General features: G+C 46.0%; 1 protein-coding gene across 4 annotated transcripts in view; it reads left to right on the forward strand.

Annotated features, from left to right (window-relative positions):
• Positions 1–15207, forward strand: part of MYLK (myosin light chain kinase) — a 258430-nt gene that overhangs the window by 120159 nt on the left and 123064 nt on the right. For all 4 annotated transcript variants that reach the window (XM_045540120.1, XM_045540116.1, XM_045540118.1 and 1 more), the window contains one exon: positions 5069–5276. In XM_045540120.1, coding sequence (XP_045396076.1) covers positions 5069–5276 — 208 coding nt within the window. The remainder of the gene's footprint in view (positions 1–5068; positions 5277–15207) is intronic.

The following is a 15207-nucleotide window of genomic DNA, read 5'->3' on the forward strand; positions in this document are numbered from 1 at the left end:
ATACTTACTGGCGGCCCCTCGAGTGTGTCTGTCGTTCCCAGCCCTAAAGATCCCTCAGCTCCCTGCGCTTATCCTCTTTGTGTATCTCCCGATCCCCAGAACTCTGCTGGGCACTCTGTCTTCTCCCTGGCCTCAGCTCAACCCTGTTTCTCTCCTGGTCTTCCTCCATCCCCAACGTGGGCAGAGCCTCAGTCCCTTCTTCCTGCCCAGACCTGGCTGCTGACAGTTGGGCCACCGCAGCAAGGCCCTGCAGCCCTGTGGACTTGCACTGTGTGCACTGGGCCAGGCCCCGCCAGGAATGAAAGATATGCAGCAGATCATCAAGCAGCAAAGTCACTCCCTTTCTGCTCACACTGAGCTAAGGGAGGGCAGATGTGTTGCTTTGAGTCTTGGAGGGGCTGTGGGGACCGAGACCCTGTGCTAGGCCGCTAGGAATGGGTTGAAAGCCCTTGACACATGCTAGAGAAAAATCAAAGACTTAGTGCCCTTAAGAATGTTTCACTTTCAGGCATGAAGTGAATCTCCAGACAGCACTGAACAGTGTCTCACAAGTGACACAGGGAGTCATGATGCAGCTGTCCGTCTGCAGCCCGGCTCTCTACTCCACTGTCAGCAAGCACAGGATGAGGCCCACTCCTTTTAAAGGCCTTTTGAGGCCATAAAGGTTTTTGAGGACATTTTATGGAGCTGGAGCACAGTTTTACTGTTTAAAATTATTATAGGGGTTATAGTTACTATATCTTTATTTTTATGACAAGTTGTTGGTTATGCCCTTGATTTATTTGAACCCAGACTTTTGTTCAAGAACACAACCTCCAATTAAATGTGGTTACTGTGGCTAAAATATGATGCTCTCCTTAGAATGACCCTCTTTGGGGACATTTCCAAAAACTCATTATGGTGAAAACTCAGGGCTGCCTATTCATGTCCCTGAGCATGTCTCCTGTGGTCACTTGGTTTCCCATATGCAGGATTAGAGGGTACGAAGGCTGTGGGTTGGACCCAGAGGAGAATGGAAGGGAAAGCAAAGGATCTATCCCAAGAAGCTAAGTGGGTCACCATTTAAACCCATGATACTTCAGAGATGGAGGGAACCTGAGCTATCGAGAGCAATTTCCTCTTTAATGAAAGGAAGGAATTCCAACCCAAAGAGGCAAGGAAGCCAAGCCAGGCCCAGGTGCTCAGGCCCTGGTTCACACACCATCCTCTCTGTACCCCCTGACTCTCCTGGGCGTCTTGGGCATACACCTGGCACCAGTCCTGTCCTACTGTGAATCCAACGGAACAACCCAAGACGGGCTTATGGTGTGACCATATCTTTCATGAAACACCTGATATTTTCAAAAGCGAGGAACAGATACTGCTTTAACCTGTAAGAGATTTACGGTCCATTAGAGATAGATATTTATCAGTAGTTTGGGTTCTGCAGAACTCATCTCACCAAAAATGTGAATTTACCACAAGGCATGGAGACAGCCACTCAACTTGGAGACTAAAATTATGGTCTCAAATCTGCCATTTGATCTGCCACGAGAGATCATTGGCAAACCATCCACTTCTCTAGGCCTCTTTTCTCAGCTATACGGGCTTGACGGTATGATTAGCTTCGCATGCCATTACGGACACTGTCGGAGCCGCACTCAGACCCCTTTCTCAGGCCGCTCCCGGCGCTGGCGAGGGCTCACACACAGTGCCCTCCGAGCCCTGTCTCAGCTTCTGCTTCCCTGGTGGCCCAAGCAAAAACACCTCCCTCATACTTACAAGAATCAGATAAAATTCTGTATGTGGAAACCGTCTGAAAACTAAAGTATCCATGGGTTTTTTGCTGTGCTCTTGATGAAGATCCCAGCTGGGCTTCCTGACTGAAGGCCAGCGATGACAGCAGGTAAGGCACCCAGGAGAGCAGGGCTGTTGTCATGTGTCCCAAGGATGCTTCTCTTCCCTCCCCACCCTGGAGCCCAGAATCATGGGCAGACAGTAAAAATGGGTTTACTTGAAGTTGAATAATTTTTAGGTAATGTTAAGTAGTGGTTGAACAAATTTTTCCTGTGTTGGAAGAACAAGTATTGACGTTGCAAATCATTCAGACCTTGGAACTGAACAAGGTCACAGAAATTCCTGCCTTTGCCTCAGATCCAAAGTGCTATAAAAGTACCATTTGCGAACTGCAACTTTCTTAAGTGACGCCAATTTCAGCATATTTAAAAATCCCTGAATATTTATTTTAATAGGGCATTTCAGAATAAGTGTGACGTATGTGTAAAAAGTGAAGGGAAAAGAAAAAGAGATAGAAGGGTGGTGTCCCTGAGATCTGGAAAGCCTTCGGTGTCCCCAGTTAATCATTGATGCCTCAGGGGCTGATGGGCCACCAGAGCTGGTCAGCTGCCGAGGGCCAGCGTGCTTGCTAGGGGAATGCTAGGACGCATGTGGTGCGTTAATGATTTACCTCCTCCCGGTGGCAGTGCTTGGCACTCCTTGGTGGCAGTGCTTGGCACCCCTTTCTCCCAAGCTGACAGGAGGCCGTACGACCATCTTCCAGAGGGCAGGCCAGCCCTGCCTAACAGGTGCAGGAAAAGGTGATCACGATTCGCAGATTCACTGTATGACCAGACTCCCAAGGGGTTTCTGTCTGTAGGAAAGGCTTTCCTTAGTTTTCTGAAAACGAGAAGAATGCTTTACCAGGGTCACTGTTGCCCGACGTTCCTTTGCATGAACGCTTGTGCCACGACAGAGTCACAAAATGACATAATTTTATGTGGGGGCATAACCTGTGTCACCTTCAAGCATGCGTAGTGTTTATTTTATAGCTCTTTTATTTCTATTGCTAGATTTAAGTACCTTGAGGGCCTCAACAAATTAATGAATGTGCTATGCATTCATTATATAGACATATACTATAAAAGGAATATATTTTTTACTTTAATTTTTTTCTGTTTTGCAAAGGCCAGGTGCATTATTTGCAGAACTGTCAGAAACTAGTAGTTAAAAGAAAAAGAGGAGAGACCCACAATTTTACCCACCCAGAGACAACCACTGTTAGCACTTGTTTCATGTTATAACAGCTGTGAGACTTCATATATCCAGATGGATGTGGTCTCCTTCAACATTTTCAACCTAAGGTTGGATGTGCTTGTTTTGGTGAGACTACAATGGCTTCAGGCATTGTTGACATGTCTTTTGGACACTCAACTTCAGAATCTAAGCATTTCCTCACAGGTACTCAAACCTCTGACTGTAATTTAGATTTTGATAGGAAAGGGATTGGTTTTTTTTGTTTGTTTGGTTGTTTCCAGAAATTGTAAATAAGATGGGTAATATTGATTTGGAGTTTTGTTTTGTTTTTGTTTCTTTTTCGCTGAAGCCTGACTGGAAAGACGGTCTTGTTAGAGTCACAAACTGGCACTGAAGGCGTGACAATATGGAATAACCAAAGAGGAATTGTTCCCTTTGGGAATTTTCACTGTCATTCAAGGCTTCCTTCCTTTGGAAGGAAATCTACATCCTGGTTACTGGGAATCAGCTATTGTTAGAGACAGCCAAAGCGGTCTCGGACGGGTTGGGGGCTGAACACCTGGGAAGGACACTGGGCACAGTCCAAAGACGACACTGGTGCTTTTAACACAGCCCTTTCCTCCCTGGGCACGCTTGGGGAAGTGACTGCATTGGGATGCCCAGGCCGTGTGCCCTGCAGTGCTCCCCACGCGCCCATACGGCATCATCAGTGACCTTGCAGGGGCTGTGAGGAAGATTATTGCTACAGGTCATTGAAGGCTTTCTTTGGTTTCAGGGTCATTCGTGAGTTTTGGTTTTGCTTCATCCAAATCCATTCTCTCTTGTCTTGGAGTGGATACATGCACATGGATAGAAGCTGTTGCTACCACTGTTTTGTATTACAAACAACTGTGTTCGCAGGAGTTTTCTATGATGTCTTCTGTGCATCGTCCAGTGCTAAAATCCCACAATTCTGGGTTCTCGGCTGTGCATGGGTGAGCCAGTCTGAGCCCTGCTCCTCCCCAGATGAGTCCATTCGGAAGGGCCTGTTGCGTTGCAGGTGTTCAAGGGCCCTTAGGGAGCTTTCTTTCTCTGGCACTGAAAGTGAATTCTTTTCTCAGACTTTATCGCTGCATTTTTCTCCTCTTTGGGGAGCTATCTTCTCCACAAAGGAGTTGCTGTGAGGCTCAGATGAGTCAAGTACTTTGAAGTGCTAAACACTTAGCACTCAGCAAATGTCAGCTGCTAACTGTTGTGAGTGAAAGGCAAAGTGAGCGACCTAGGGGGCAGCGTATGGAGTTGCAACTCTCCTAGTAGCCACGTTAAAAAAAAAAAAAGTAGAAAGAAACAGGTGAAATTAATCCCAACATATCAAAAATACCACCTTTTCAACATGTAATCACTATTTTTAAATTATTGAGATATTTTACATTTGTCGTACTATCTTCAAACCCCAGAGTGTGGTGTACACTTCCAGTGCAACTCAGTCTCACTAGTCATATTACAAGAGCACCATTGCTACGTGTGGAGAGTGGCTACCACCGGGCACTGCAGTGCCAGCGCCTTGCAACTTACTCCCAGCTCCAGGGACCACCAGCATCTGGGAGCTTGTCCCAGCTACAGCATCTCAGGCCCCAGCCCAGACCTGTAGAAGCAGAATATGCATTTTAACAAGATCCCCAAGTGACTCATTCACATGTTAGATTGAGAAGCCCTGGTCAGAATCCCCATGCTTAGTCCTCACCCCTGGGTTCTGATTTCACTGGTCTAAGGTGGGGCCTGGGCACTGGTATTTTTAAAAGCCCCCCTCGATGATGCTAATATGCAACCAGGCTGGAGAGTCACTTGTGTAGTGGGCTCTGAGCCAGGAGGCCTGATTCTGCCTGTTTCTATGTTCAAGACTGGAAATTATCAAAACTGTCTATGCCTCAATTTACACATCTGTCAAATGGGGATGAAAGTAGTGTCAACTTCAAAGGTTGTTAAATTAGCTAGCACATGTAAAGCACTCAGGACGATACCTGGTGCTGAGAACTCATGAAATACAGGCTCTTACCCTTTCTTCTTTTTCTTAAAGGTCCGGGGTTACCCAGAGCCCCAGGTGACATGGCACAGAAACGGGCAGCCCATCACCAGCGGGGGCCGCTTCCTGCTGGATTGTGGTATCCGGGGGGCTTTCAGCCTTGTGATTCATGCCGTCCATGAGGAGGACAGGGGAAAGTATACCTGTGAAGCCAGCAATGGTAGTGGTGCCCGCCAGGTGACAGTGGAGTTGACTGTGGAAGGTGAGTCCCAGAAGGCGAGAGCCTTGGTAGGAGCTGAGCTGTCAGTGAGCACAGCAGGCATCCCAGGGGACAGCATCTGTCAAACTAGGCATCGCCTTGCTTTCCTGCACGAGCCTTCCCAAGGCTCCCTCACACTGAGGCTGCCAGGCATCCTCCTGGTGGCTTACAGAGCCCTGCCTGATGGGGCCCGCCTGGCTTCCAGACCCCTCTCCCACTGCCCCGCACCTGCTCCCCGCACTGTGGTCACGCCGGCCTCTGGCTCTGCTTCGAGCCAGGCTGCAGGGCCTCTGCTCAGATGTCCCCTCCTCAGGGAGCCCTTTTCTGACCCCATCCTCTCACCCCACTCGTTGTGCTCCTGGACTTATCACTGTCTCACGTTACAGCATCTCCTCCGCCCCCACTAGAGGGGAGCTCTAGGAGGAGATGGGCTTCACCCTGTTCGTTGCTGCATCTCCAGCACCTAGAGAACTTCCTGCCACGTGGTAGGTGCTGAGATAGTTGGGGAGTTGATGGGCAGCACTTGCCAACCTTAGCATCATTGAGAAGCAACATGTGCCTGTTACAAAACATTGTGTAACTCAGAAAAATGTCCAGCAGATAAACACACCAAAGTATTAACACTGGTTAGTTATTTTGTCTTTTTTTCCCCCCTTGGTACCTAAAAAAAATTACAATTAACTTTAAAACTTCCAGGAGAAACATTTGACCGTAGCTGAACCTGGTTTTTTGTCACCAGTGTATTCTCCTGTCATGCTGAAGCCACGCCTCTGCAAGGATGCAGGGGTCTGTCAGCCCCTCAGCAGTAAGACCAGGTTCCCGTGGCCCTTCTAGTTCTTTCTAAGTGCTTGTAAACCAGGGGTTCAGAGGGTGCTTCTTCCTCTTCCAGAAGACTTTCCTCCCAACCTGGTCTTCAGGGGACACTGTGTGTGAGGACTATGGATAGAGGACTAACCGTAGTCAGGGAAGATTCCAGAAGGGGGCGAGGTGCACCTGGGCCAATGGCCACTCTTTGCCCTTTCTCCCTATTTCTCCATACCACGGAAGGGCAGGCAGGTTGTTTCACAGAGCAGAGCATGTGTGGTTTGGATGCTTACCCTGAATTCTTTAACTTAGTCCCTCACTCATTCTAATGACCTTCAAGCATCTGTGGCTGGAGCATTTCAGATGGAAGCGGCCCTAGCCAGAGTCTGGGGGTGACCTCATCTCTGCCATTCTGGTGCCTGCTTTCCCCTATCTTACCCACCTGTCAGTGCCCAAACTTTGAGTTGAGGTCTACAAATAAAAAAGTACCCTGCCCCCTTTTCTGATTTCCTGTTTGGAGCTGAGGAGTGGAAGGAGTGCTGAGTTATGAGTCAGGGTACAAGGTCCTGGTCCTAACTTGCGCCAGTCAGGGGTGTGGCTTTCGACCTCTGGACCTCTGTTTCTGCAGAGTAAAGTGTTTGAATTTGGTGGCCTCGCCAGCCTGGGCTAGCTCTTATTTTCTACAGTCCATGTTAAGGGAGGACTGGGGTGAGTTAGGAATATAAGGGAGGTATAAAAAACCTAGATAATACGAAAACGTTGTCTTCAATTCCCATTGTTCAGGAAGTTGGGTCTGATCTCTCAACCAAGCGGGAACATTTTTAGTAGGTCATGGTACTTGGGGCAGGAGAAAGGACATACGGCAGGAGACATATAGAGGAACGAGAGCGGATGAAGCCTCTCAACTCTGCCCCCTCCCCTTTGGCTTTAATTTGGGGAGATTCAGGACCCCAAATTAAAATTAAGGTATAATTAAAATTAAGACATAAAATTTTAAGGTATTTTATGTCTTCTAACCCAGGGGATACAGAATGGTCTAAAGCCTGCAGCCTCTTTCAGCATCAGTGGACCCTGTGCACATTCCGCTCCTGCATCAGAGGCTGCTTTGGGGCCACCCCAAGGCCCACAGGCCTGGAAGGATCCACTCTGGTCCCTTCTGATGTGGATAACTTGTTGACTATGCCAGGTTAGCCCAGACCTCTACAAAGGGAACCCTGCAGCCCACCTGCCTGCCTGCCAACTCAGTGCTGTGCTTCTTACTTGGAAAGAGCAGAGGTCCTGGAATGGAGAGTGTAATTCAGATGTGGAGCCTTTTACCCCCTTCTTAGCGGTCAGATTTAGGGGGCAGTGTTGTGCAATGGAAAGAAAGGCAAATGGTCTTGGATTGAATTTTAGCTCTACTCATTTCTAACTAAGGGAAGCTAACCTTTCTGAGCCTTACTTCCTTTTCTGTCAGTTGGAGCTCATGGCTGCCCCACAGGGTGGTACAAGGAAAAAGCACAGCCACTAGCAAACACTCAGTGTCCAGAAAGTAGTAGCTTTGTCATTATTTGAACTGGCATTGACATTCTTAGAGTTACTTAGAGAGGGGAATCTGTAAAAGAGAAAGCTTCCTCATCTGATTTCCAGTTTGAAGATCCGAGCCAAGAAACATGCAGGATCTCCCGTGAGAACACGTGCCTTAACAGGGCCATGCAGTTATTCAGGGTCATGCCAGGGGGAGCAACCTTGGTCTGGGCCCCTGGGAGCCTCTCTGAAGCCAGCCCTGGCCCTCACCCACCTGCAGAGGGCCGGTCAGGAGGCTTGGTGCAGAGCAAGGGAGGGAGACGCTGCCTGGGCCCTGGGAGCGTCCTCTCTGGTGCAGGGGCCACAGCCCTCTTCCCTAGCACAGCAGTAGAGAAACAATGTGATCCACATGTGTCACATATGTAATCTTACCTTTGCTAGGAGCCACATTTAAAAAATCAGATAAGGCTGGGCTCAGGGGCTCATGCCTGTAATCCTAGCATTTGGGGAGGCTGAGGCAGGGGGACCACTTCAGGCCAGGTGTTCAAGACCAGCCTGCGCAACATAGCAAGCCCCCAAGTCTGCAAAAAAGACAAAAATAGCCAGGCATAGTGGTGTTTCCTGTAGTCCTAGCTACTTGGGAGGCTGAGGCAGGAGAATCAGTTGAGCACAGGAGTTCGAGGCTACAGAAAGCTATGACTGAGCCACTGCACTCTATTCTGGGTGACAGAGCAAGACCCAGTCTCTTAAAAAAAAAAACCCCGGTGGAATTTTTATAAAATATTTAATCCAATATATATGAAATATTATCCTTTCAATGTATAATAAATATAAAAATTATGAATGAGCTATTTTACATTCTTCAACATCTGGGGTGTATTTTACACTTATAGCACATCTCATTCAGACTAGCTATAGTTCAAGTGCTCAAGCAGCCACATGCGGCTAATGGCTACTGTTTTGGACAGCACAGTTTTAGAGGCTTCCATCTGAGTAGGGATAAATGGGCTTACACGGAGAGAAAAGAGAAACTCACCTGGATAAACAAGGTGGTGAGTAGTCCGGGGCCATCACATCCAGAGTGAGCTGTGGGCGTGGGGTGGAGTGAGGGGTGGTACCCAGATATGTGTGCCCCAAACTGGTGGTCTGAGTCTGAGAAGGCCCTTTGCACTTCAGGGACCAGTCACTTAAGTCACTTCAGGTAATAGAGGGTTAACTTCAAGGACATAAGCCCGGGAGCCCATGTAAGGCCAAACTGGCAGGCCCAGAGGAGACCCAGAGCTCAGATGGATCTTACCCACTGTGCAGGATTGGTTGGAGCAAATGCGTGTGCACACGAGTCACCTGGGAATCTTGTTAAAATGCAGAGGCGGATTCTGTAGGTCTGGAGCTGGCCTGAGCATCTGCAGTTCCACCCAGCCCCCAGCTGATACCCCTGCTGCTGGTCCACAGACCACACTTGGAGCTGCAAGGAGGGACTGAATTATATGTGGAATGTATTTAGCCTGGTACAGCAATTCTCAAACTTGAGCATGCATTGGCATCAGCTGGAGGGCTTCTGAAAACACAGACAGGGCTGGAGCAGCCTGCCTGGCTCTCGTCTTCCAAATGGTCCGAGCACACCCCTCGCCACCCCAGCCTCCCTCAGTACCGCCCTCCTGCTCTTTACACCCCCACAAGATCTCTGTTCTGTAAACCGAGGCTCCGTGACTACATGAGAACGAGGGGCACAGACAGCAGGTCGCCTGGAGTGTGACCAGCAGAAGGGGGAGTGAGCCCGTGTCCTGGGCTTTAACGGAGAAGAATGGCCCTGGTGACTGCTAGTCCAGCTCTGGTGGTGCCACCAACACCAGCATCCTTGGGTGATTTTGAATTTGTAGGAGATGCTCCTGAACCATCTTTTTTGCCACTACCCTTTTTCAGGGACAGATTTCTCTGATTCCTTTTATTTTCCACATTGGATTGGATTGGATTTATGACATTATATATTATAAGGCCATGTTTAATTGTATTGGCCGAGTTTTAAATTATTGTGTTCTTCTAGGATGCCTATCACGGTTCTCCTTTTGTTTTTTGGTTCTTTTATTTCTCTTGTACTATCTTTCTTTATCCAACCTTCTTATTTTTCTGAAAGACCTATATCTCCCATTTATATTCTTTAAAACACTTTTCTGTCTATAAAACTCCCTAATGACCCTTATTTTTTTTTTTAGGAGCATATGCCCTATTTTTTTTAAAATCCAGGCAGAATCTTAAAATGCTCTGAGTTTTTGACTTTTTCTGTCTCATCAAAGTTAACAATATGAATGTGGCAGAGATGAAAATTATTCTTTTTGCCCCATTAATCTCTTTGCTGTGAAATAGTTGTGTGTCAAGACCTCCTTGGCAGAAGCCTCACCTATGTAGTATACAAAGGAGTGAGGTGGAAAATTACTTGCTCTCATTCTGTTCCTGAAGGATGACTTTAAATCTCCTGTGCCTTGACTGACTTCCCGCCTTTGTTTTCACCTTCTACTTTGCCTCTTTTTCCCCATGAAATATACACCGGCTCCCCTGGCTGGCCCAATGTCGATTTTTACCACTTGTGCTGCCTCCTTTTCTTCCTGTATCTCTCTCTCCATCTCCTTCTCCCTTGTCCACCCTTTGTGGAGTTAGGCTTTTCCCAGTGCCTCACAGTTCTAGCCTCTCTTTTAACCATCAAATTCCAGTGAATGTGCTAACTTTGTGTTGGGGCAAAAAGAGCAACAAGTCTTGGTCATTGCCCTCAAGAGACTGACCCTTTTTTTATTGTTGTTGTTTGAGACAGAATCTTGCTCTGTCGCCCCAGCTAGAGTACAGTGGCATCATCATAGCTCACTGAAACCCCAGACTCCTGAGTTCAAGCGATCCTCCCACCTTCGCCTCCCAGAGAGCTAGGATTACAGGTGTGAGCCACTGCACCCGGCTAAGAGTGACCTTCTTGACCTCATACTTAATTATTACATTACAATTAAGATTCACTGTCAGGATGTATTTATGAAGTGCTGACTTTGCATGGTGCTGTGTGGGAGACAGAATCCTCTGTGAGGTCTTTTTTGCAAGAACCTGGTTGGTCAGGTAAGACCTGGACACATTAAAAGCTAAGCAAAAGCACAACTCCAGTCACACAGTATGGGTTCATTTCCCAAATGACTGGCACATCAGCTCTGTAAGTTCAGAGGAAAATGAGGCCCCTGGAGGCTGGAAGGGTCTGTGATGTCTTCTTGGAGGAAGAGGGGCTTGAGCTAGTCCTGGAAGAGTGAGTCAGATTTAGATGGCAGATTGAAACCAGATGATGGGGTTGGGAGGGAAGTGGAAAGAGTTAAGGCCTGGGTTGGGGGTGGGTGAGCTCAGTGTGGGAGAGTAGACAGGTACAAGCAGAGAGGAGTGGGGAATAAAGCTGAAGGACTGATTGGGAGGAGACAGTGGGAGGTCTGCTGCATGAGGCTGGGCAGTGTTTAGAGACCTACCCATTCAACAGGATGAGCCCATTGCTCCTTTTCCATTTCCGTACTGCTCATAGCTCCTCCTAGCCACAGCTAGAGGTACATGCTGTATGATTACTTTTGTCTCATGGATCCTTTTAACCTTACTGTTATTTTCCTAAACACATAGGTTTATTACAAGTATTCTGATTACAGTTTTTCAGATTTTTCATTAGCCTTTGATACATCATCATTTGCATGATCCCCAAGAAAAATGGGGAGCTTACTGATGCAGTGAGTTTCCGCAGATCCACGCTTACGATAACCTGCCCATACGCTGCACTTGCCCACAGAGTGGCTTCCAATCTGCTGCCTGCACTGAAGACAGCAGCCGAGTGACTAACGCTGTACCAGACCTCCAAGAAGGGATTTAAAGTTTTCTTTGTTTTCTTATAAATTGATATAAAATTATGATTTAAGTACTAAAGGGAATACCTGCTACTTGGCTTAGTGTTGTTTCGGGAATCACAGCAGAACACAGCTCTAGAGAAGCAAGCTAGGATGCCTGGGATTCTTGGCCTTTAAAAGAAAACTCTAAAAGAAATAAATTATTTTCTCTCTGCTGAGGATCTAAATTTCTCTGGAGTACTTAAGACAATTGAGAAATCATTGGCATCAATCTATTGAACTATTTCCCCTCCAAAACAAAACTTCATGTTGCTGTTCCTTTGAACTCATTGCGTAGGATATATGACTACCTTCTCCATGAATGACCAGGAAATAGTTTATCTTCTAAGAGGTGTATATTTTACTTCAATCTCTTGAGGAAGAATCGATTCTTTAGTGCATTAATTTCCTGGAGCCCCAAACAGAACTCCTGAAATGTCCATTTGGCACCCTGGGATGGCCACCTTAACCTCCATAGAAAGATATAATTGTTATGGAGTGTCACAGCATAAGAATAATGTACATGTGTACATTCTGGCAAGAGTGGGCTACAGCAGTGGACTCTGCATAGGTAGAGACTGCAGAATGAACAGTTTTTACAGGACAAGGGCCCTGTTTATATAGTGACAGGTATCCTCTGTCAGAGTCCCATTAACATTTATGGTTAGGACTTGGGTTGCCCCCAAGAAGACTCATTGCAACTTCTGATAGGCGATGGTCTGCATCTCCTTAGGAGAGGGTTGGCCAGACGACCTCAGTCATCCTCAAATGCTCCCTTCCCACCCCTGCATCAAGTGTCCCCAGATCCTGCTGTGCCAGCTCCTGTGCAGCTCTCATTTGTCCACTCCTTTCCTTCCCCACTGCCACCATCTGGCCCGGGTGGCCATCATCTCTTACCTGGTGCAGAAATTCCCCTCTGCTTTCCCCATGTCCACTCATACCCCACTCTAATTTTCACACTGCTGTTTTAAATAACTTTTCTTCTTAATTCATATCGGGTATTATCACTCCCTGCCTTTGACTCCTCCAGTGATTTACTGTTGCCTCTGAATTAAACTTTCACCCTGTACAAGGCCCTGCCTGTGTGACGTGGCTTCTCTTTACCTCCCCACCCCCTCCTTGCCTGCTGGTTCCAGCCACTCAGACCTCCCAGTTCTGTCAGACACTGAGCCCTCCCTCACCTGAGCCCCAACCTGTGCTGCTGCTCTGCCCCCGCCCCCTGGAGATCCCGCTCCACCTTCCGGCCTCAGCTCAGGCCTCACTGCCTCTGGGAGCCCCCGTGCTGCCCAGAGGTGGCTGAGTTAGGCACTTCCCCAAAGTGCTCACTTCTTTATACTGAATTTATTTGTGTTTAAATTGTAAATAAGTATTTTTTAATGTTTCCCTTCCCCACTAAAAGCAGAAGCTCCATAAAGGCAAAGATGGGTCTTTCCTTAATCAGTTACTGGATCCCCAGTGCTAGGAGCCTAGCACAGGGCCTGACCCGTGGTAGGTATGGCACGTAGGAGGAGCCCAGGATTTGTTGACTGCCTGAGTGGCTGTCTCTGGGACCTCACCTGTCCCGGAACACTGACCTAGTCCCTATTACGTAGAAGGCATTAGCCAGAGCTTCAACAAGCAGACTGATATGTACCATAAAACCCAGAATAAAATCTGAGCCTTAAGAGAAAAGGCAAAGTGCTTCCAGGAAGGGAAGGAGACACCTACTTGTAAAATTTCTATAAAAATGTTATCCACATTGAGCAATTTCAGTGACCTTTAGTTTCAACTGTTTTTTTCACTCTCTCTTTTTCTTCAATATCAAGTTTAATATTCAACCAGAAGCTCTGATCCCTTTTTTTAAGCCGGTGGCTCTAAATGGAGACAGTGACTCCCTCTAGGGAGCACCTAGGAGCTTCGTGGGACCCTTGTGGTTTCCTAGTGATTCGGGAGGTGCTGGCACTTAGTGGGCAAGCACTGGGGTGCAGGACGTGCTGAATTTTCCCTAATTCCTTACAGCCAAGAAACGTGCAGGAACAGATACACCATAAATATATGAATCAGTGGTTCCTTCGTCTTCAATAATACAGAAAAAGTTTTTCAAGAAGTTGTAAAAACAAGCCAAATAATTTAAGAAATGGGCATTACATGGAGGGAAGCTTAAAAGGAACGAAGTTATAACTTCAAAATTATTGAAAAATTTACTGTCTGCAAATTTTTCCACTAAATGAAATATAGCATTTCTAGCTACATGTATATACACATAATTACTTTATATAATTTTATACATATAAATAGTACAGTTACTATACTATTGCCCTTCACTATTGCCCTGAAAATGTGGATCAGAGGAGACTTGAAACTCCTAACAGATTTAGAGCCAAATAGTATTAAATTAGTGGAGATACATGAAATGTAGATGTCTCATTGAATTTTGTTGCCATCTCACGTATTTTTTAAATCTTTGGGTACAATGATAAATCTGTGTTATAAAGATTATGCACTGAAGTTATTTTTGTTGGGGTGACTGCTGGTTTTCACCCTAACTAACACAAAGCTTCTCTATGGCCTCCTCTTATCATTACTGTCCCTTTGTCCAGAGCAGTCACTGAATGTATGTTTCAAGGTATGGTGGGATTTTAAGACATAGATAAGGTTTCTGTGACAACTTTTTACAATCCCATGTCATAAAACAGAATTGTTTTGATACCACATTAATAGTGTTTTTTTTTTTTATTTTCACCACTTCAATGGCCTGTAACTTGTCTTGCTATGTTATCTTCCAAGGTTATTTTTTTCTTTCATTTTATATAACACATGTTCTGTTATTTATCCTAACACTACTTTTTATTCTGGTATTCTAGCAGCCATCTGCATATCCTGTGTTTCTTCATTTTCTTGTGCTACTTGTACAGTATGATTTTTTGATCATTCACTTTCCAGTCCAAACATGCATTAGGAATTAATGCAAGCATCTCACTGTGTCGTTGTCTTCTAATGTGCCTGAGCATTTACATATTGAAATAGTCATACTTGAACAGTTACATAAGGAAATAAATATTATTAGAATTTTCTTCTGTATCTCCTCAGTATTTTATTTAAGGCTTTGCTTTTTTTTGAAATTATATGTATGGGTGATTAGCAGGGAACTTCAATTCAGGATAGCACAGGGGGCATTACTAGATACATGTAGTAAAAAGTGGACGTTTGTTCTGATGGAGTGGAGAACCACTGTCTTAAGCAATCCTTTAAAAACACATGGAAGTTGTCTACAGTAGGATGACTGCTCCCCAGTTTTTCTGATTTACTGCTGTTGTCCTGGCATAATTATTAATCGTGTCTCTTCCAGTGTTGAGAGTCCTTGTTTGGATGATAAATTATATTGCTACACATTTTTAGAGGCATTTCTCCTCCTCACAATCTCGATCACATTATTCACTTTTTGAGCAGTACAGTCTGTCTCGGTCAGTCTTTCTATGTCCTTTGACAAATAGGGTTGGGTCTACTTTTATCCCCTCCACTGTTGAACTTTCCACTCCTAAGACCTGCCAGCATTCTCCTTCACTTGTCCTTGAAAAATCTAAAATAATTGGCTCAGATACCCTCAGTGTCTTGGCCTTTCCTTTTGCTCAACAACCTGATCCCATCCTCACCAATGCTCTTAGCTCACTCTTCTATTTTTGGCATTTCTACCTTAATCTTCTTTCCACTTATTTTTCTACATGGCCTTACTGTTCTGCCAAATTTTTGTACTT

Source organism: Lemur catta, chromosome 1 (assembly GCF_020740605.2).
Source record: "Lemur catta isolate mLemCat1 chromosome 1, mLemCat1.pri, whole genome shotgun sequence".
NCBI lineage: Eukaryota > Metazoa > Chordata > Mammalia > Primates > Lemuridae > Lemur > Lemur catta.